This window comes from Electrona antarctica, assembly GCF_951216825.1.
Source record: "Electrona antarctica genome assembly, chromosome: 21".
Classification (NCBI taxonomy): Eukaryota; Metazoa; Chordata; class Actinopteri; order Myctophiformes; family Myctophidae; genus Electrona; species Electrona antarctica.
In genome coordinates, this window is record NC_136802.1 from 2,068,513 (window position 1) to 2,089,546 (window position 21,034).

General features: G+C 42.4%; 2 protein-coding genes across 2 annotated transcripts in view; both read right to left on the bottom strand.

Annotated features, from left to right (window-relative positions):
• Positions 1–2,510: 2,510 nt before the first annotated feature.
• Positions 2,511–5,225, bottom strand: LOC306913790 (uncharacterized protein; the record flags this gene model as incomplete). The annotated part of the gene is made up of 6 exons (XM_079490602.1): positions 2,511–2,516; positions 2,983–3,095; positions 3,280–3,528; positions 4,143–4,329; positions 4,541–4,617; positions 5,183–5,225. The coding sequence occupies 6 exons, from the start codon at positions 5,223–5,225 to the stop codon at positions 2,511–2,513; spliced, it is 675 nt and encodes a 224-aa protein (XP_079346728.1).
• Positions 5,226–15,256: 10,031 nt separating this feature from the next.
• LOC306913791 (low-density lipoprotein receptor-related protein 1-like) overlaps positions 15,257–21,034 on the bottom strand; it is a gene marked incomplete at its 5' end in the record, with an annotated part of 68,331 nt that continues 62,553 nt past the window's right edge. Inside the window, 2 exons of the mRNA XM_079490603.1 lie at positions 15,257–16,073; positions 19,043–19,187. Of these exons, the coding sequence (XP_079346729.1) occupies positions 15,933–16,073; positions 19,043–19,187 (286 nt within the window). The remainder of the gene's footprint in view (positions 16,074–19,042; positions 19,188–21,034) is intronic.

The window sequence follows — 21,034 nt, forward strand, 5'->3', positions numbered from 1 at the left end:
TGGCTTGCTGAGCTCGCATTCTGAGCTGTCTGGCTTTCCAGGCCGGCTGGTTCTGTTGCTGCAAGGCAGGGCAGGGCAGACCGGGCCAGGTAGACAGAGAGCCAGGCCTCGAGAGAGGCCTGGCTGAGCTGACTAACCCTAACCCTTGGCTGTAATGGCTGAAGTGCGCTGGCTTGGCAGCCTGACTTTCTACACTGGCTGAGTGGCGGGGCTGGCTGGCTGCGTTGGCTGAGCCTTCCAACGGCGTCTATACCTTGATCTCCGTCCTAAGAAAGAAAGACAGAAAAAGAAACACACATACATTCAGAACGACTTAAACCCTCTATATTTAATAAAACAATTCTGGACAGGAATCCTGTATTGCAGGGGTGCCTAAAAGGTACATGGTGATCTACCAGTAGATCACAAAGGCTGTGCAGGTAGACCACATGGCATGCCCCTGTATATAATCTATCACTTGAATTAAGGTGACTTTATTGATTCACATAAAAAAGGCCTGTCAGCTCAAATGTTGCACACAAACATAAGTAGCATTACAAAGTTATTGTGACAGTAATCATTGCTATAGTGTGTGTTCAGTAACAGTGTTAAATAGCTCTATATTGTGACAGTAATCATTGCTATAGAGTGTGTTCAGTAACAGTGTTAAATAGCTCTATATTGTGCAGTAATCATTGCTATAGTGTGTGTTCAGTAACAGTGTTAAATAGCTCTATATTGTGACAGTAATCATTGCTATAGTGTGTTCAGTAACAGTGTTAAATAGCTCTATATTGTGACAGTAATCATTGCTATAGAGTGTTCAGTAACAGTGTTAAATAGCTCTATATTGTGCAGTAATCATTGCTATAGTGTGTGTTCAGTAACAGTGTTAAATAGCTCTATATTGTGACAGTAATCATTGCTATAGAGTGTGTTCAGTAACAGTGTTAAATGGATCTATATTGTGCAGTAATCATTGCTATAGTGTGTGTTCAGTAACAGTGTTAAATAGCTCTATATTGTGACAGTAATCATTGCTATAGAGTGTGTTCAGTAACAGTGTTAAATAGCTCTATATTGTGCAGTAATCATTGCTATAGTGTGTGTTCAGTAACAGTGTTAAATAGCTCTATATTGTGACAGTAATCATTGCTATAGAGTGTGTTCAGTAACAGTGTTAAATGGATCTATATTGTGCAGTAATCATTGCTATAGTGTGTGTTCAGTAACAGTGTTAAATAGCTCTATATTGTGACAGTAATCATTGCTATAGAGTGTGTTCAGTAACTGTGTTAAATAGCTCTATATTGTGACAGTAATCATTGCTATAGTGTGTGTTCAGTAACAGTGTTAAATAGCTCTATATTGTGACAGTAATCATTGCTATAGAGTGTGTTCAGTAACAGTGTTAAATAGCTCTATATTGTGACAGTAATCATTGCTATAGTGTGTGTTCAGTAACTGTGTTAAATAGCTCTATATTGTGACAGTAATCATTGCTATAGTGTGTGTTCAGTAACAGTGTTAAATAGCTCTATATTGTGACAGTAATCATTGCTATAGTGTGTGTTCAGTAACAGGAATATTCATGTCTCTCCAGCTCTTTAATAAATAGAAAAGGGTTTAAAAAAAGACATTTTAGGTAGGTGACAAATTTTCAGCCAATCAGGAGAAAGTAGCTATTTATGAGCTTAATGTTCCAGTTCTAATTGTGTTACATTACAATTCCTCTTGTTTAATCTGTATCCTGACTGGTTCCTGATTGGATAATCTGTATCCTGACTGGTTCCTGGTGTTTAATCTGTATCCTGACTGGTTCCTGGTGTTTAATCTGTATCCTGACTGCGTTCCTGATTGGATAAAATTGCTATTCCAGTTTCAGAAAATGCTTTTTCTGTTCAACAAAAAGCTGGAGAGACCGGTGTGACATTTTAACTTGTTTCCATGTTAAGTGGATTCCCGACTGGTTTTGCGCGTTCATGAGCCGTCTTTCACAGATGTTGTTTCAGGAAGGGGCGGAGCTATCTTCTCCTATTCTTTTAAATAAAGATCATTAAATACCCATCCGATTGTTTGTGGAATCTCACTTCTATGAAACAGTGACAACATGCACTTATAGAACACAGTTAGAATGATGAAAATAAAAAAATAAATGAAAATATCAGTGTGGGAAGTGGGATATGATAAGCTGACAATTGCTGTAGGACACGATCTATTTGATCTATGTGTGTCTGTCCAGGTGTGAACTCATGGGAACAGTATAGTCACAACATGCCATGTTATCTTGTGACTCTGGTTACAAGCACTCCGTTGAACTGATCAATGAATAGCTGTAGAAACAAGTCAATGATGTTTGTATAGTCACACCATGAAACACAAACTCTTCTGTGGAGACTGACAAATGCAGAATAGCGTATTCATCTTTTCATTTGTAAATCTCTGAGTACAATGTGCAGAGCATAAAACAGCACCACCTGCTGTTATCTAGCAGGCAGTGCAACATGTCAACTTATACTGTTCCCATGAGTTCACACCTGGACAGACACACATAAGATCAAATAGATCGTATCCTCCAACTTGTTTTGGAGATAAAGCCAGAGAGGCCAGTCTGAGATGGTTTGGACATGTACAGGAGTATATCGTTAGAAGGATGTCGAGGTTGGAACTGCCAGGCAGGAGGCCTAGAGGAAGACCAAAGAGGAGATTTATGAATGTAGTGAAAGAGGACATGAAGTTAGTTAGTTAGTTAGTGTGAGAGAAGAGGAAACACGGTGAGATGGAGGCAGATGGTTAAAAATTAATATCAATTAAACTATACAACATTTCTCTTAGCAAAATACAAGCACACCATTCCCAACGCCATCAAAACTGTGGGACAAGTAGAGTATCAAAGTTTAGGATTAGAATTATTATAGTCTGGTTGCCCACTAATAAACTATACCTGCACATCATCCCGATGAATGAAAAAGCGACACTTTTTGGGGCAAACTTCAGTATGACCGAGTGATAGGACTCGATTGAGGAGGTCTGGAAGTCAGTGCTCATCTTCTCCATATCCTTCAACAGCCTGGGGGCCTTGATGATATCAGTCAACTTTTCGCATGCAGCCGTACCTGCCACACATGAGGATAACTTGGCTCAGGTGTAGTACAGTATGCGAGATTTTTATCAAGATTAGTTCAGAAAAGCTCAAAGGATAGTAATAGTTGCAACACAGAAAAACAAAATAATATGTAACCATCAGTTTGTTTAAATACAATTAATTGCCAATGTTACATCAAATAATTTGGGACATACTTGGTTTGAGCCAGTGTCTGGCCTGGTCACCCACAAGAGGCAAATGCAGGCATTCTGGAAAGTCCTCATTGTCGTGCGAGTGAACATCCTGCACATGATTTGCCACTGACTTCCATTTGGCTACAATCTCTCGCCCAGATGATGATGAGGAGCCACACCAATACATATGGTTGACCACCCCTTTCTTCCAGGGGCCAACTTCTTTGCAACCCCTCGTTTTTGCAAGAGCATCGATTTTCTTGCCAACTCCTACACATAAAATACAGAACATGGTGACAATGAGGCCAAATTCCAATACCCCAAATGTCAGCCACTCGTTTACTCACACTCGCTCACTCCAGCATGGTGGTGTTATGGTGAAATTGGTGACCTGCAGAAGTTTTGTGACCATCTTGTGGACTTTACAAAAGGAGGTTGTGGCCTAAACACCGCTAGGTTGAACTCTGATAATAAACTGCAACGATTTACATACGGACACTGACATTATGGGATTGTCTACACGATTGTCACGTATTTCAGCTGTGGCAAGTTCAGGTCATGATCTACTTGCCCAAAAGGTCTTGCCAGTTCAATTTAGCACTTTTTCTTCTTGATTAAAAAAATGTTACACGTCAATTTGTATGCCAAATACCGACATACTAGCTAAGAATATGACTATGGGTATGCTTATTTTAACATGTATAGACACAGTGCTCTTATTTGACATTGTACAGACCAGAAGACTTGTGTTGTGTTTACAGACAGTTGCATCCCCTCTAAAAAAAGCACAACCTGAAAGCAAAGCAAACTGTACTTGCCCGGGAAGTTTTATTTACCTGCCAGGGGCATGAGAAATTTGATAAATATAAGCAAATTATGGATACCTTTTCCCATGTGCCATGGATCGAAGCGGTGGTCTATCTCGGGCTTCGATTTGAGGAACTTCTGAACTCCTGAATGCCTGTCAGTAACGATTCTTTTAATAGTGCTCATCCCATTCTTTTTCAGGTGGTCAAGACTCCTTATAAGACCCTCCTTCTCCATCCGTGCGCTATTTCCAACCTCATTGCTCTGAAATTACAAATCAAATACAAAATGACAAATAACTTTCCAACTGTAATGACAGATGAAAAATGTTATGCATGTACATGTTTAAAATAGAAAGGAGAGGTCGCACAGCTCGTAGTCACGATGCTAAAAATACTTTTCATTGGGTTACCAACGTTTCGACAAACAAGTTGCCTTCTTCAGGGTATTGTACATTGTAACAGTAAACCTTTACCTGAATCAGTTGAACGTCAATCATCTTGTTGGCACGAAGATCCATTACGCTGTAGGTCCCATATTTGGCACAGTAACCTGGGGGAGGGAGGGGACGGTTGATCTTTAAAAAATAAATATACATAAAAACAAACAAAACGTTGGTCACTATAATGTACAGTACATACCAGGAGAGTCACAGCGCATGTCCCCTCCAAGAATAACATCCCCTCTGGCAATGGCCTCTCTAATGATGTGCCTCTGCTCTTCTGCCCAATGCCAGTTGATGGCTGGAAAGAGAAACTTTCTCTGGTGCTTGAGATACGTCGTATGGCAAATCCCCACAATGTGAAATGCCTTCATGAACTACAGACACAGACACACGCACACGCACGCGCGCGCACACACACACACACACACACACACCAAATATGACTGACCACAACAAATATGACTGACCACAGCACATACATATTTAAAATAATAGTAATAACAAAACTGCTCTCACCTTTTCCACTTTTAAGAAGGACGACCCAGTGAAAAGCACTGCTGCAGCCAGCTGTAGGTTTCCAGCCGGTATGTTTTGGTCATATCGCTGACTGTCCCACTGGTAGTGATAATCACAGTGACCACACTTTTGCTCCACATGCAGCAATGTTCCCACCGTCCTGGTCCTCGGAGTACATGATCTTGAGCAGACAGGGCATTTCCTGAACAGCTCCATCAAGTTCTCTTCATAAACAATGCATTTTCTCATCGTCTGAGGTGGGGTATCTGTTATTGTGCTATAGAAAAGATACATTGTGGCAGTGTCAAGGAAAATCATGATTGTACGGTGAAGGTTTAGAATGAAGTGAAACCAGGGGTCATCACTAGCCGCAATTTGAAACTCTAGATTTTTTTATAATGGGATGAATCTAGAGTTGCAATCCCCTCCATTGACTCCCCACTCATCCAATACCCTCCATTGACTCCCCATTCATCCAATTTGCTTTTGCGACCTGCTTGTATTAAACGACTCACCAACATTGCAGCTCTAGGCCAAGCTTGAATTATCCTCTTTCAATCTGCCAAGCTTTTGTTTCATAAAAATCCACCGTAGACAAGTTATGAGCTACTTTCTGTCAAGAAATTCTGTGCAGGTGATTCTTTTCTAAGTGTTGGAGTTTGGAAGCACTCGTTTTTATTAACGCTGCTGCCTCCTGCATTATGTGCAAATTCGAAACAGGTGGTACACAGGGCCGTTCAGTGACTTCGACAAGTGCTTCCAAACTCCAACACTTGCACATAATGTCTTGACAGAAAATAGCCCATAACATGTCTACGGTGGATTTTTATGAAACAAAAGCTTGGCAGATTATTCAAGCTTGGCCTAAGAGCTGCAATGTTGGTCGTTTAATACAAGCAGGTCGCAAAAGCAAATTGGATGAATGGGGAATCAATGGAGGGTATTGCAACTCTAGATTCATCCCATTATAAAATAAATCTAGAGTTGCAAATTGCGGCTAGGGTCATCGCCATGGTGGCATGGGGTGGACATTGTCAAAATTTTAATTTTGCCATGGACATACAAAATGAGTGGACAAACACATAAAGAGCTAGCTTTATTACAGGTCTGAATTAAGAGGGTCCTTGCAAATAAAAAGTTAGAAAACAATTGCTCAAAATACATATTCCGAGAACACTCAGTAATTGAGTCTTGTGATCAAAATAAGAACATTATAATGTGTATAAATCTAAAGATTTCTTCAAAGAAGTCTTGCCATGGCACGGACACATTTGTCTGTGTATGGACATATTGATGACCCCCAAGTAAAACATGTCATTGCTCCATGAAAAGTGAAATGATACTATACTACTAATATTGAGACCTACCTGTCATTGTAAGCTGAAGAGCCCGTCTCCTCTAGCCGATAGTCAGGGTCGTCCTCTGTTCTTGGCCTTTTGGCAGGAGAGGCAAGTGAAGAGAGGTCGGAACTGGAGGCTGGAGTCGAAATTGGAGTGGAGGCTGCCAGCGGTAGAACTAATACAAGATTAAAGTCCAACATTAGAAAGAGTGAAACGTTGCCTTCATTCATATTTACCAGTATATGAAAAATGAAAACTGCACACCACCAGGGTACAAAGATAATCTCCAGTTCATTTTGGACCCAGAAGTTAAAATTAGAGACACAGACAGACAGGCAGGCAGGCAGACAGACAGACAGACACAGCAGTGGCCCATAATATCGAGGCCCGTTGGGCACTGGCCTACTTCGAATTATGCAAGTTGGAAATGCATGCCCCACCCAGATATTATGTCTGTGTCCCTTTTATGCCCATATATGGAGTTATTTGTCAGGCATACCCAAATATGGAGTATATGCAGACGTCAGCATGGTGTCAGAACAGGCCAGCTCCATATATGGACCCTGGGCAGGGGCCCTGTCCAGAGCCCGGCCAGAGGCCTTTTTGGGGCGGTTCTGGACAACCGTGGGTCCGACCGACTCGACATCGGGCACTGCACCCCCTGTGGTGGTGTGGCACGCGTGTGTCGAATTTGAAGCCGGTGGGGCAAACGGTTCTCGAGTTACGTGGATTACACACAGACGTACAGACAGACTTGCATTTATTAGATAGATAGATATGGCCCAGCCCTACCTTGTACAAGTGTTATTGCAGGATCAGTGCTGGATGCTTTTTCCTTGACACGCAAGATGACTTGAGTAGCTATGACAGTAGACAAAGGGGCATTACACACAAATCAAGACATTAGTTTGAACATGAATATGGTATCGTATGGGTACAATATGAAACTCACTCTTGCTTCTTCGTTCTGGCTTCTTGTGGTGTTGAAAACCAATATCTCTAGTGCTAGGAGAGGTTTGGCACCCAACCTCCTTGGTGGTGGGTTCTGTCTTGCACCCCATGTCCTGGCATGCCTTAGGCTGTTGTAAATACAATTATACCTGATCAGCTGACACTTTTGACAATGATAGAAAACATGACAAGACGATACAATACATAAATCAGCTCACAAAAACGTTTGTTCATGCTCATATTTTGCATTGGTTCAGGACAAATCAAGATAGGGGTTCTCAGAGTTACCACTGGGAGGCCACCAAATCTTTGTGATAGGAACGTTTTGGTACCCCAGCCAATGGTAACCCATTCTGGTTATTCTGGCAACGTGTTATAAGCTTGTAGATCAGCTATTTTCTGCAAAGAGGTTTGTGTAGAGCAGGGGGAGATCACAAGTAGGCTACAGACCCCAGGGTCACGTTTACTATATTGAGGACTAAGATATATGAATCCAACATATTAATAGAAAGGATAATGTGTAAATAAACAAATAAACATGAATTTACACAGCACAAAAAACGTTTGCCTCTCTCAGGCTGTCTCAGCTAAGGGGTCCCTGCTTCATGTCTCTTTCTGCTAAGGGGTCCCTGCTTCATCTGTCTCAGCTAAGGGGTCCCTGCTTCATCTATCTCTCTCTCTGAGCAAGGGGGTCCCTGCTTCATTTCTCTCTCAGCTAAGGGGTCCTTGCTTCATCTCTCTCTCAGCTAAGGGGTCCCTGCTTCATCTGTCTCTAAACTCACATGCGTGTGTTCCCCGCACAGCTCACAACGTGTGTAGTGTATTTTTTTATGGGGAAATGAAATGAAATGAAATCTATATTTACCCAGGGTATCTGGGCTAAGCTCAAGAACTTGTTTCCAGCCAGGCCCTGCTCATAGAACACATTTCATCGTAGTGGTTGATGCCTTGTTCAAGGGCACTTCAGCGGTGGTAATTTTAACGTGTCGGACGGCTGATTCGAACTGGGAACCTTCCGGTATCTAGACCGCGCCGCTATCCGTTCGGCCACCGCTGCCACATAAATGACTTATCGTTGGCGTTACTGATAAATAATTCTCCAACTCAAATAATGAAGGTTACAAAATTAACTTACTGAATTTGAAGGCAGGGCAAAATATGCAGCGTTCGGTACAGCATCTGCTTTGACTCGTAGCTGACTTTGGACAATCAACCCCATCTGGAATATTCCATAGTTCTCGTAACTTTCGGCGCTGAAATGCTTGTTACAAGCGAACATTCCCATGGTGTTGGTGGTGGTCACAGACCGACCCATCGCTCTCAACCACAACACGATTATATCACGATTCTTGGGGAAGGCATGGAGTCCCGTGGTGGCCTTGCATTCAAAGAAAGAACACGAACGGCCCATCGCGCCAGTGGTAGGAAAAGTTAGCCCCATATGTGCCCTCTCCCTACGCTCATTCTGTAGCTCCGAGATGAGGTCACAGAAAGAAACCCCTCCCACCCCGTTCAGAAACGGCGCATGTTTCCACAATTCCCCATTGCTTACCCTTTTCTTAACAATGCACCAAAACCTTGAAGTGACGTTCCGGGTTTACACTAATTCAACGTCAACAACGGAAAAGAAAATCCAACTTTAAACGGTTACACGAGCGTTACAGCGGTTGTTTAGCATGTTTTTCAAGGAAGTTGAAAAGCTTTAGCGCCTCCCCGGCGCCTCCCCTGGTCGAAAATGTCCAACTGACTTCAGTTCACTCGACATGCCCGCGCACACGCACCAATCCCTTGATAAACATGGAAGCGACTGACAAAATTCGCTTCGTAAAGGCTCGGTTCAAATCGCTAGTTGGATTTTCTTTTCCGTTGTTGACGGTAAATTAGTGTAAACCCGGAACGTCACTTCAATGTTTTGGTGCATTGTTAAGAAAAGGGTAAGCAATGGGGAATTGTGGAAACATGCGCCGTTTCTGAACGGGGTGGGAGGGGTTTCTTTCTGTGACCTCATCTCGGAGCTACAGAATGAGCGTAGGGAGAGGGCACATATGGGGCTAAGGAAAAGTGTGTTGTTGTGTTCAGCCAGGTAAACCAGGAAGCAGGGAGCCAGGCTGCTGTGACGAGCGACGGCTCGTAGCCGGACAGGGCGAGCCGTACACGGGAGGAGAAAAGTAGATCCTCGATTCAAACCTCTGACGGCTTGTTTGTAAACTACTTATAATATTTAGCGGTAAATATACCATGAAGTTGCGGAATCTGTATTTTATTTTTTCCTACAATACCTAGTTTTCATTTTGATTTCAGAAGTCGCATTTTTGAGGCGGACAGCTTTTCTGTCGCTGTTTCACTCGACTGACTCCGCCCCGTAAGGCAAATACGATTACGTCACGCTGCACCCCTCGTACGGTCTGATAAAATATGTAATGAGTGGCGCCAAAGATTTATTTTCCACCCAAAAACCGGAAGTACACCAAAACAGCTACAGAAACAGCAGAAAGCTCTGAGTCCACAAGACTATGAGGAAATTGTATCATATCATTGCTCCCTATGACAAGTTACACATTTATACTTGTTAAAATCCTAGAAAAGGTGATATGGGGTGTCCTGCCCCTTTAAGTAGCATGTGACATATGAAACTAGGGGGTTTTCATGATTCTGAATCCATTCCAAGCATCAGTTTTGCACAAAAAAACCCTCCTTGGGAGGAAAACAGCCATTTGTGTATAATGTCTACACCAGGACATTACAGAGCCATGCTGTGACACCTGCAATTCCCCAGGAGACCACCAGTGGACGGGACCACCCGAGTGGAATAGTAAGAGAATGGCGACGCGCTTTGATCTCGCCGCAAAGCGGGGTGCTACGGGCTATAGTTCCAAACATTGGAACTATCCCATTGAGACAAAGCAGGGTGCTATGGGCTATAGTTCCACACATTGGAACTATCCCATTGAGACAAAGCGGGGTGCTACGGGCTATAGTTCCAAACATTGGAACTATCCCATTGAGACAAAGCGGGGTGCTACGGGCTATAGTTCCACACATTGGAACTATCCCATTGAGACAAAGCGGGGTGCTACGGGCTATAGTTCCAAACATTGGAACTATCCCATTGAGATAGAATGAGCACTTCCGCATTATATTGTTACAACGGGAGTCAACACTAGTGTCGCCACTCTCTTACTAGATTACTCTGCACGGGACCACCAATAAAAAGAAGACATGGATAGCCTGTGTGCTTTGTTTTCTGTACAGTTTTAAATTTTTTATTTATAACAAATATGTTATTTAGTTTGCAAAGTATACTCCAGCAAAAAAATTAAAACATTCTCTTAAAAAAAAAAAAGTCTGAGCCTCCATGCATTGTGTACTATAAAAGCTGTGTCATTTTTCATTAAAAAATAAAATGCAAAAAAAGAACTAATCAAAAACAATAAAATAAAAACACATGTATGATTTTTGCAAAATTTGTGTTCATTAGGGTAAAATGATTGTACTCTCAATTAAATGACAACGACATAGATCCAAAAAAAGAAACACTTTTGCAGACAGATAAGCACAAAAAATAAAAGAATTTAAACAAAAAAATCGAGTTGTTATTCTAGAGTTACATTAAAGATTGTTATTTTAGTTCTTTCTCCTCACATGCATTGAAGATATGGCTGACCACCTTCTGACAGATCCAAGCAGCATTTTGGGGACAGAGAGGCTGAGGCTTAAAAGACACGGTTAGCATTAGCGTTAGCAGCAGCAGGGCACAAAGGAGGGTGGGGGGGGTGACTTAAGAAATTTACTTAACTACTTTCAACCTGGCAACGTCCCTATGTCCAAAAATGTCCTCGGGAAAAAAATAATAGCTTATCTGCAAGCTCACATCGCATCAAAAACAAAGGGACGCGTTGAGGGCTTTTAGATTGGCTATGTTTTTATGTATGTATTTGTTAGTCTTTATTGGTTGCGTTACTAGACGTTCCTGTTCTCCCTTTGATCTTCTTCGGTAGTGGGTTCTGTATTTATGAGCGTTGTATGTTTGTCCTGTTTTTATTGTTACTGGCAGAGCTGCCTCTTCTCTGGGCCAGTTCACACTGTGTCAAACAGACTTCAGTCTCAATGTGGTTTTTTACTGGTTAAATAAAGGTTTTAAAAAAAATGTTCGCTTTGCGACACCGCCGTGCGACAAAGTCTAACACCCCATCCACGCACTGCCTGCAGCGATGTGAGCGAGCGATTGAGCGGACGGTGAAATCTCGTTATTAAAATAAATGCTTTTCAACAAGACTGTCCTGATGTACCGCGAGCGACAACGCGCCGTGCAGCGACGTCGTCCACCCCTTCTATATTCGACCGACCCCCCCCCCCCCCCCCCGTCGTCCACCCCTTCTATATTCGACCGACCCCCCCCCCCCCCCCCCGTCGTCCACCCCTTCTATATTCGACCGACCCCCCCCCCCCCCCCCCGTCGTCCACCCCTTCTATATTCGACCGACCCCCCCCCCCCCCCCATCGTCCACCCCTTCTATATTCGACCGACCCCCCCCCCCCCACCCCTTCTATATTCGACCGACCCCCCCCCCCCGTCGTCCACCCCTTCTATATTCGACCGACCCCCCCCCCCCCCCCGTCGTCCACCCCTTCTATATTCGACCGACCCCCCCCCCCCGTCGTCCACCCCTTCTATATTCGACCGACCCCCCCCTCCCGTCGTCAACCCCTTCTATATTCGACCGACCCCCCCCCCCCCCTTACTTTAATTGACTTTCATTGGTTGAGATCTACACGCTACTATTTATTGGTAATTTGATTGGTTCAGGTAACGTCGCAACGCAACGACCGACCGACGCTCCGTATCGGGACAGTTCTTCCGCGCGGTAACGCTCGCTCCTTGCCTGTGCAGATGAGGAGTGAGAAGTCAGGCGTTGAGTGGTTAAGATTGAGCCGTTACAAAAACAAGAAACTGCTAAAGCACACAGAGAGACATTCCATTTTCAAATGAAATGAAACAAAAACGAAAGCAAAAAAAAAGGCAGAAATATCACCTATACGGGACAAGACCGGACAGTACATTATCTAGTCTTCACAGAAATCAAACCCCAGAGGAAATGATATAAGGCGAAAACAAACAAACAACAACAACAAGACCCAACTCGATCCTTTCTCCTTTCACCGTCGCCATAACCGTGGCGTTTCCTCTATGGGGACCAAACGGAGGAAAGACCTGTTAACAGTCAACTCAAGGCTTGTTCAGGACGCTGATACTTCATCCAACTATCTGTGGTTATGTCCCTGTTATTGTCATCAACATTATTTATTATTAGTATTATTATTATTAGTGCTGGCCTGCCGTGGCCCCAATTAATGGGCACCTTAACCCATTTAGGCCTGACGTCGAAATTTAAAAGATGTCTTCAAAATCCTGACAGTTTTCTGAAAAACCTTATGTTTCTGTATCAGTGGTGCTCAATATTTCATGTCAAGAACCCCACAAATTATATGTAATATGCCTCCGCCGCCCCATCTGAAAATATGTTGTTCCAGGTAAATATGTTGTCCCAGAAGCAAAGATTTGAGTTAAAATGTTAACTCTGTAATAATATAAATTCAAAGATTTGAGGCACATTTTCACGATTTTTCAAAAATAGCAGAACTACAAGTTCATAGCGCGGCACTCGGTGCCGCGCCATGAGCTTGTAGATCTGCTATTTTTCAATAGCTAAAGTGTAAAATAATGCTTAAAACACCAAAAGGGGTTCCCGCCCAAAATGGCTTAATCACAGAGTGCCCACTTCCCTCCGTACGGAAGCATTCGTCCTTCATTTATCACCACAAAAACCTGGAAATACATACAACCATTCCAGGTTCTTTTTGATTGTTATGGCTATATGATTTTAAGCTCGACTCACCGGAAATAACCGACTGATTTATCGATTATTTTTTTCTCCTCAACTTGGAAAATCAGTTCTATTCGTTAAACGAATACGGCACGGCCGTATTACGACAACGTATATAATTTAGGTGATTATTCCACCTCCCATCTATAGCACTATAGCACCTATAGCACTATAGCACCTCCCATCTAGAGCACTCCGCCTGGAAGGTTTTCTACACCTCACTCACTTTCTCCTATACTTCCATCTTCCATCCATAATTCTATTAATTCTCAACGACAGCCTAAAAAGGGAAAACTTTTAGCCCCATTTTCAACGCAAATCTATCTTCTTTTTTTTCTGTCTGATGCGAGATAGATATTATAACGTGACAAAAATAAAATACGCCTATATGTCTTCTGTGTATTTCTCTGTGAAATATTGCGCACGTAAATTCCATATACGCTCGATGACGTCATTGTCGACATTGTGCGTAGAAATACACAGCAGACAGAGGATAATATCGGTGGTGAAAGTCCAGAATAAAAAAATTACAAATTTGTTAAAGAACCAAAGTATTAGCATCAAAGTGCCAAAAGTAAAAGCTCTCCTGGTGCAAAATGTGCCGTTTCGCAAGTTTTCAAAATGTCTAAAATTATTTTCAATTGGCTGAAGTGGTTACTGCATGTTTTGGACCTTAAATACACTTCATACCACTTGATAACAATCATCTCCTCAGAACAATGGGATCAATCAGGGTTGAAAATGGACAGGGAGTTTTCCCTAAAAACATCACATTAGGATGTGACAAAAAGCCAAACATTACAAACATACATCGACCTGCTTTACATCTCACGGCGTCGGTGCATACGCCACACCGTACAAAAACAAAACAAAACAAGGATTCTGTGCAAGGAAGAAAACACAATCATTTCATGAACATTGTTCTGTGAGGAAATTATCTGGAAAAATACTAGCTCTGGTCCAAAAGGAGAAGGACTTCTCCCTAACGCCATGGTACTTATAGCTCTGGTCCGTTAAAATGAGTTCTCCTTAATGCTGTCACTTAAAAGGAGTTCTCCTCAACGCTGTCACTTAAAAGGAGTTCTCCTCAACGCTATGTCACTTAAAAGGAGTTCTCCTCAACGCTATGTCACTTAAAAGGAGTTCTCCTCAACGCTATGTCACTTAAAAGGAGTTCTCCTCAACGCTGTCACTGAACTTATAGCGTTAGGGAGAAGTTCTTCTAACGCTATGGACCAGAGCTAAAAGTAACATAGTGTTAAGTAGAAGTCCGAACCACAACAGTTACAACTCCTTGCAACGAAACCGTTTTAAGGTCAACAGCACCAATGCAACTCCTTGCAAGTCAAGGAGTATATTGGTGTGGTTGGCCTTAAAACAGTTTTGTCGTAAGTATAGTTGCAACTATGGTGTGGTTTGGGCTTAACACTATGGACCAGAGCTATAAGTAAACATAGTGTTAACACTATGGACCAGAGACCAGAGCTATAGTAACATAGTGTTAACACTATGGACCAGAGACCAGAGCTATAGTAACATAGTGTTAACACTATGGACCAGAGACCAGAGCTATAGTAACATAGTGTTAACACTATGGACCAGAGACCAGAGCTATAGTAACATAGTGTTAACACTATGGACCAGAGACCAGAGCTATAGTAACATAGTGTTAACACTATGGACCAGAGACCAGAGCTATAGTAACATAGTGTTAACCCTATGGACCAGAGACCAGAGCTATAGTAACATAGTGTTAACACTATGGACCAGAGACCAGAGCTATAGTAACATAGTGTTAACACTATGGACCAGAGACCAGAGCTATAGTAACATAGTGTTAACACTATGGACCAGAGACCAGAGCTATAGTAACATAGCGCTAAGGAGAAGTCCTTCTAACACTATGAAAATACTGTGGTTGCCAGCCAGGTATTGACATTGTAACACTTGCTGCTGTACACAAACTGTGCAATAATAAATCTGCCTCACACAACCAAACTGTCATCAAGACAACATTGGTACCGTTTTTTTTATATATATATATATATATATATATATATATATATATATCTATAAAACTTTGAGTATTACCTTCCCCGCTCAAAGTCTCAAACAACAAACAGTTGGCACTGGTGAAATGGAACAATGTTTTTGTCTTTTCTCTATACAATTCATTACAAAAATAAAAAAATTAAAATTGCTCTGATGATTTAACATCTGGTTTCTTCAAAATTTTCTCGTTTTCCATTTCATGTTTTGCACAGAGAGGTAGTGGCTATTTAGGTCAAAGGGGGGAAGAGGACAAGGTATTTAGGTCAAAGGGGGGAAGAGGACAAGTGGAAATTAAAAATCTCTCATAGAAAATGTTATTCTTTTTGTTTTTCTCTCTTTTCGTTTGACCAGAGGAAAATCTCAAAAGGAACAAAATATAATACTGCAAATCACATACAAAAGTAGTCCTTCATTTTGTTTGTACATTTTATACAGTGCTCGCGCGGCTTTGTTTCCTTTCTTTAAGATTTGTTTTCTCTCTCTCTCTATTTTGTCTTTTTCGTTTCATTTAAAGGCAACAAGAGTTGGGAACGTGTGTTTGAGGGAGAGGCTGCGGTGGGGGGGGGGTCGTAGAGTGACCCGGTCGGACGCCACCCCCTCCGGGCCCGAATGGGACAGTCTTCTAAGGTCAGGGGGTCCACGGACCCCCTGGGGGGGCCAATAGGGACAGACAGTGTCCTAGGGCAGGGGGTCCACCAGTGGCTCCTCGTCTCCCTGCGACAGAAGCTCCTTCTTCTCGTCGGTGCTGGCCAGCGAGTTTCGGCTGTTCTGACCTCCCATGTACAGGGTGGCGTACACTGGGTTGGTGAAGTTGGTGGGCTGGGGAAGGGGGAGAGGGGGGAGGGAGAGAGGGGGAGAGGAGAGGAGAGCGTTAGTTTTGCACGAAAAAACACTCCTTGGGCTAAAAACATCATCACAAATTTGTGACTGGCTACAGTGCTTTGTGCTGCATGGGGGCATTGGTCATTGTTTTGTTTCTTACATATTATTGAAGTACATAATTTGTATTTGTATTTTTGTATTTATTTATTAACACAGTGAACATATAAATATAAGAGGGGTAAAGTGCTAGGCTGAGGCAAAAAAGCCCAAGGGGCTTATAGAGGCTCTACCTGTAAATCAAAAATGAAACATTGTACAAGAGATATAGAACATCCAGAAGACATAATTGCAGTATATAAAACAAGAACAAAACAAAACAAAAAAAACAACAAGAACATGATTAGAATTATAGGTTATCTACATGATTAGAGAAAAGAAGAGATGATACAAAGAAATATAATTAAGTAATCTGGTCAATTAAGTGGGTCCTAAACTTATGTTTGAAATTATTCAATGAAGTAGAATTCGATGAGATTGCTGTATAGGTGTTCCATAGCTGGGCCCCCCTGTATCTGATGGAGAACTGACTGAATGTAAGCTTTCATATGATATATCACTCATTGAAATTGGAACATATTTGAAGGAGATACAATGGGCGAGCCATTTTCTTTTAGGATTTTGAATAGTCAACTCGACACCTGTGATGTCTCGCCTCCACTGCTCGCAAAGTGCTTCCGGACTATTATGTGTGGCCTTGAATGATCACTCTTTCTAAAACCTTTGATTTGGTATGACAAATAGTTTTCGAAGAATCCACAAGCTCACAACGCGTGGCACTATGACGCGCGCTGACCTTGTAGATGAACTATTTTCAGAGCCCAACACCCACCCAAGGTGACCTTGTAGATGAACTATTTTCAGAGCCCAACACCCACCCAAGGTGACCTTGTAGATGAACTATTTTCAGAGCCCAACACCCACCCAAGGTGACCTTGTAGATGAACTATTTTCAGAGCCCAACACCCACCCAAGGTGACCTTGTAGATTAACTATTTTCAGAGCCCAACACCCACCCAAGGTGACCTTGTAGATGAACTATTTTCAGAGCCCAACACCCACCCAAGGTGACCTTGTAGATGAACTATTTTCAGAGCCCAACACCCACCCAAGGTGACCTTGTAGATGAACTATTTTCAGAGCCCAACACCCACCCAAGGTGACCTTGTAGATGAACTATTTTCAGAGCCCAACACCCACCCAAGGTGACCTTGTAGATGAACTATTTTCAGAGCCCAACACCCACCCAAGGTGACCTTGTAGATGAACTATTTTCAGAGCCCAACACCCACCCAAGGTGACCTTGTAGATGAACTATTTTCAGAGCCCAACACCCACCCAAGGTGACCTTGTAGATGAACTATTTTCAGAGCCCAACACCCACCCAAGGTGACCTTGTAGATTAACTATTTTCAGAGCCCAACACCCACCCAAGGTGACCTTGTAGATTAACTATTTTCAGAGCCCAACACCCACCCAAGGTGACCTTGTAGATGAACTATTTTCAGAGCCCAACACCCACCCAAGGTGACCTTGTAGATGAACTATTTTCAGAGCCCAACACCCACCCAAGGTGACCTTGTAGATGAACTATTTTCAGAGCCCAACACCCACCCAAGGTGACCTTGTAGATTAACTATTTTCAGAGCCCAACACCCACCCAAGCGCAACCAAACCAACTAGATCTCTTCTCCATCCCTAGAACATTTCTGTCTAGTTTTCATTTGTTGATGAAATTGCCAGTATTTAGTGTATGCAGTTATGTAGCAGAATCCAGTTTAGTGAACGTTTCGTGAAGATTCTTGTAAACCATGTTTTTGAGTGGTGTAAACCACTCCTACAACTGGCTTTGTTAGTTTACGTGTCTGTCTGTTCGTACCAAAAAATGAGCATGGTTGCTATGGTCACCCAGTTCACACGGGTGTGATTTGTTAGTCTACGCGTCTGTTCGTAGCAAAAAATGAGCATGGTTGATGCTGATTGGTTGATGCTGATTTCATTACGTCAGACATTACGTCAGACCACAGCTGATCAGGCTATATAATACCTTACACCACTCAGTTCACACGGGTGTGATTTTTTCTGTTCTATGGACCCTAGAGGACACAATAAAAACGGTTTACATTTTTTATTTCCGCCCCAACTATATTTTATCACCATGGCAATACATGGCAATGTATAGCAATATTTTGTGTATTTCTGTATTTGTCAACATAATTTCTTCAAATCTGCCAGGCCGATTTACACCAAATTTGGTCCAGGAGTGTATGATGTGTAAGTAAATGCATGACTATTTACAAACTACTTGTCCAATTTCAATGAAAATGTCTTTGTTCTTGCACCAAGGGCTTCTGCATAAGCCATGCAAATTTGATCATAATACACCCATAGATGGCGCTACAGTAACCCATTTAAAGGAGCATTCAGTGATTTGGAAAAAAAACGGTAACAAGATGTGCACATGCACACGCTCTACAGTGGGGGAAGTACAACAGACCAACAGCATGTGCACCAAGGCCCGCCCCACTCGATCATGATTGGAGGAAGGCTCCTCTCATCCTGATTGGATGAAGGATTTGCCACCCAAAGCCCAAACCGAAACTAGGGTTTTTTTTTACCCCAGGGGCTCACTGGGGACAGGGAGGAACTCCTTATATGGTCAGCACACTTTATAGTAGGGAGGATTATCCAAAAAGTTAGAAAAAATAAGTGATATTTGAAATAAGTGAAATCACTGAATATACCTTTAAGTACACAATGACATACAGTATATACTTCACCATAGTTTTACGGATATGCTCTTAAAGTATGAAAAACGTGTTCTTCATATCACTACGTCTTTAAGACCTTTTAACTCTTTCCTCACCTTGTCGGAGGTTTAACGTGAAGTCTGTTAACTCTTTCCTCACCTTGTCGGGGTCTAACGTGAAGTCTGCGTCCAGCAGCTCTCCGGCGTCGTCCTCCGTCTCTCCCTCGTAGATCTTGTAGGCGGGGTTACCGATCTCTACGTTCATCGCCCCGTTGGTCATCCTCTGGTGCTGGAAGCCCTTGGCCCTACAGGGGGGGGGGGGGGGGGGCAAGAAACATCGGCACAGTCACAAAGCAGATCTTTAAGGAGCGTATATATATATATATTATATGAAGCGAATAAATAGCATGGTCACGTCACAAGGGAGGGGCAAGCATCACATTACTGTCAACACCACCATCCATAGAACAACAGCACAGCCAACCTACAAAATATATATTATATATATTTACAATAAAAAAACAGCATTCATCTACTGCATCTACTGGGGGGGGGGGGGGTAATTATTATTATTTTGTTGGGGGCGTCCCCAGATATGGTTAGCTTAACCCATTTTGACTTGAGATCAGATTCTAAAAATGTCTTCTACATCCTGACAGTTTTCTGAAAAAGCTATGTTTCTATGTCAGTCGTTCTTCGATTTTTCAAAAATAGCAGACCTACGAGCTCGTAGCGCGCCACTCGGTGGCGCGCTATGAGCTTGTAGATCTGCTATTTTTCAATAGCTAAAGCATAACATAATGCTAACACCAAAAGGGGTTCCCGCCCAGAATGGGTTAATGTGCAATATTGTTTTCCCATCCAACAGTAAACAGTCTGGAGGAAACCTCATAACTCCAAAATGTTCATTTTTCAGGAAATTAAAAAATATACGTTTTTAAGGAAATTAATAAAACCTTATATTTTTTTTAAACGATGCAATACTGCCTCATCAAAGTTCCTGTTGTGACTTTAGATATTGTCAATTACTTGCATGAGAAGGAGAGAGGTGGTGGAGTTAGCTGTTTTATAGCAGACAGTTTGAGGGTCCAATGGAGTTAAGAGGTTTTGTCCAATGTGTTTTTTACTACTTTCCATTGGTTCAATATTTTCTAAACAGCACACGGACGTAACGGGTGTTCAATAGCACTGATTTATGGAATACAATCAAAAACCTCAAAAATGGAGTTATGAGGTTTCCTCTGGACAGCAACAATATTATATACGTGTATATTCATACTGTACATACATGGTATCTGCACATTTCTATAGTGACAATTTAATTACTTTTTTCCAGGAGACCTTTTTTTAATACCAAATTGACCAAATTGTCAACTATTACATGAGAAAGATCGAAGCACACGTTGTGAAAATAGCCGATCTACAAGCTCACAACGCCTCCTCGCATCAGCTATATGTTCACAGTGTTTATCTGTGGGACCGACGAGTCAAACTAAACGCAGCCTGAGAGCTTTGGGAACCGTTGCACTACGATGTCTCTTGACCTGTCTCTATAATCTCTGGGAACCGTTGCACTGCGATGTCTCTTGACCTGTCTCTATAATCTCTGGGAACCGTTGCACTACGATGTCTCTTGACCTGTCTCTATAATCTCTGGGAACCGTTGCACTACGATGTCTCTTGACCTGTCTCTATAATCTCTGGGAACCGTTGCACTGCGATGTCTCTTGACCTGTCTCTAATCTCTGAGGAACCGTTGCACTAACGATGTCTCTTGACCTGTCTCTATAATCTCTGAGGAACCGTTGCACTACGATGTCTCTTGACCTGTCTCTATAATCTCTGGGAACCGTTGCACTGCGATGTCTCTTGACCTGTCTCTATAATCCCTGGGAACCGTTTGATGGATCTGGTAGATCTGCTACTTTGGTATTTTTGTGGACATGTGTCAAGTGTTCATATTTTGTCATCTTGCCCTTTGACCATCAGTTTTATCATCAGCCTACGGCCTGCTTACTCTGGGTTGCCTGACGCCAAGTTAAGATTTACTGTCTGCCTGTAGCCACCAAAAGTCACCATACTGTAGTGTGCTGTTTTGATTTAGTTTACATGCAGCTGCTTCGATATCAGTGTGGCCTTGAGGCCTAGTGAG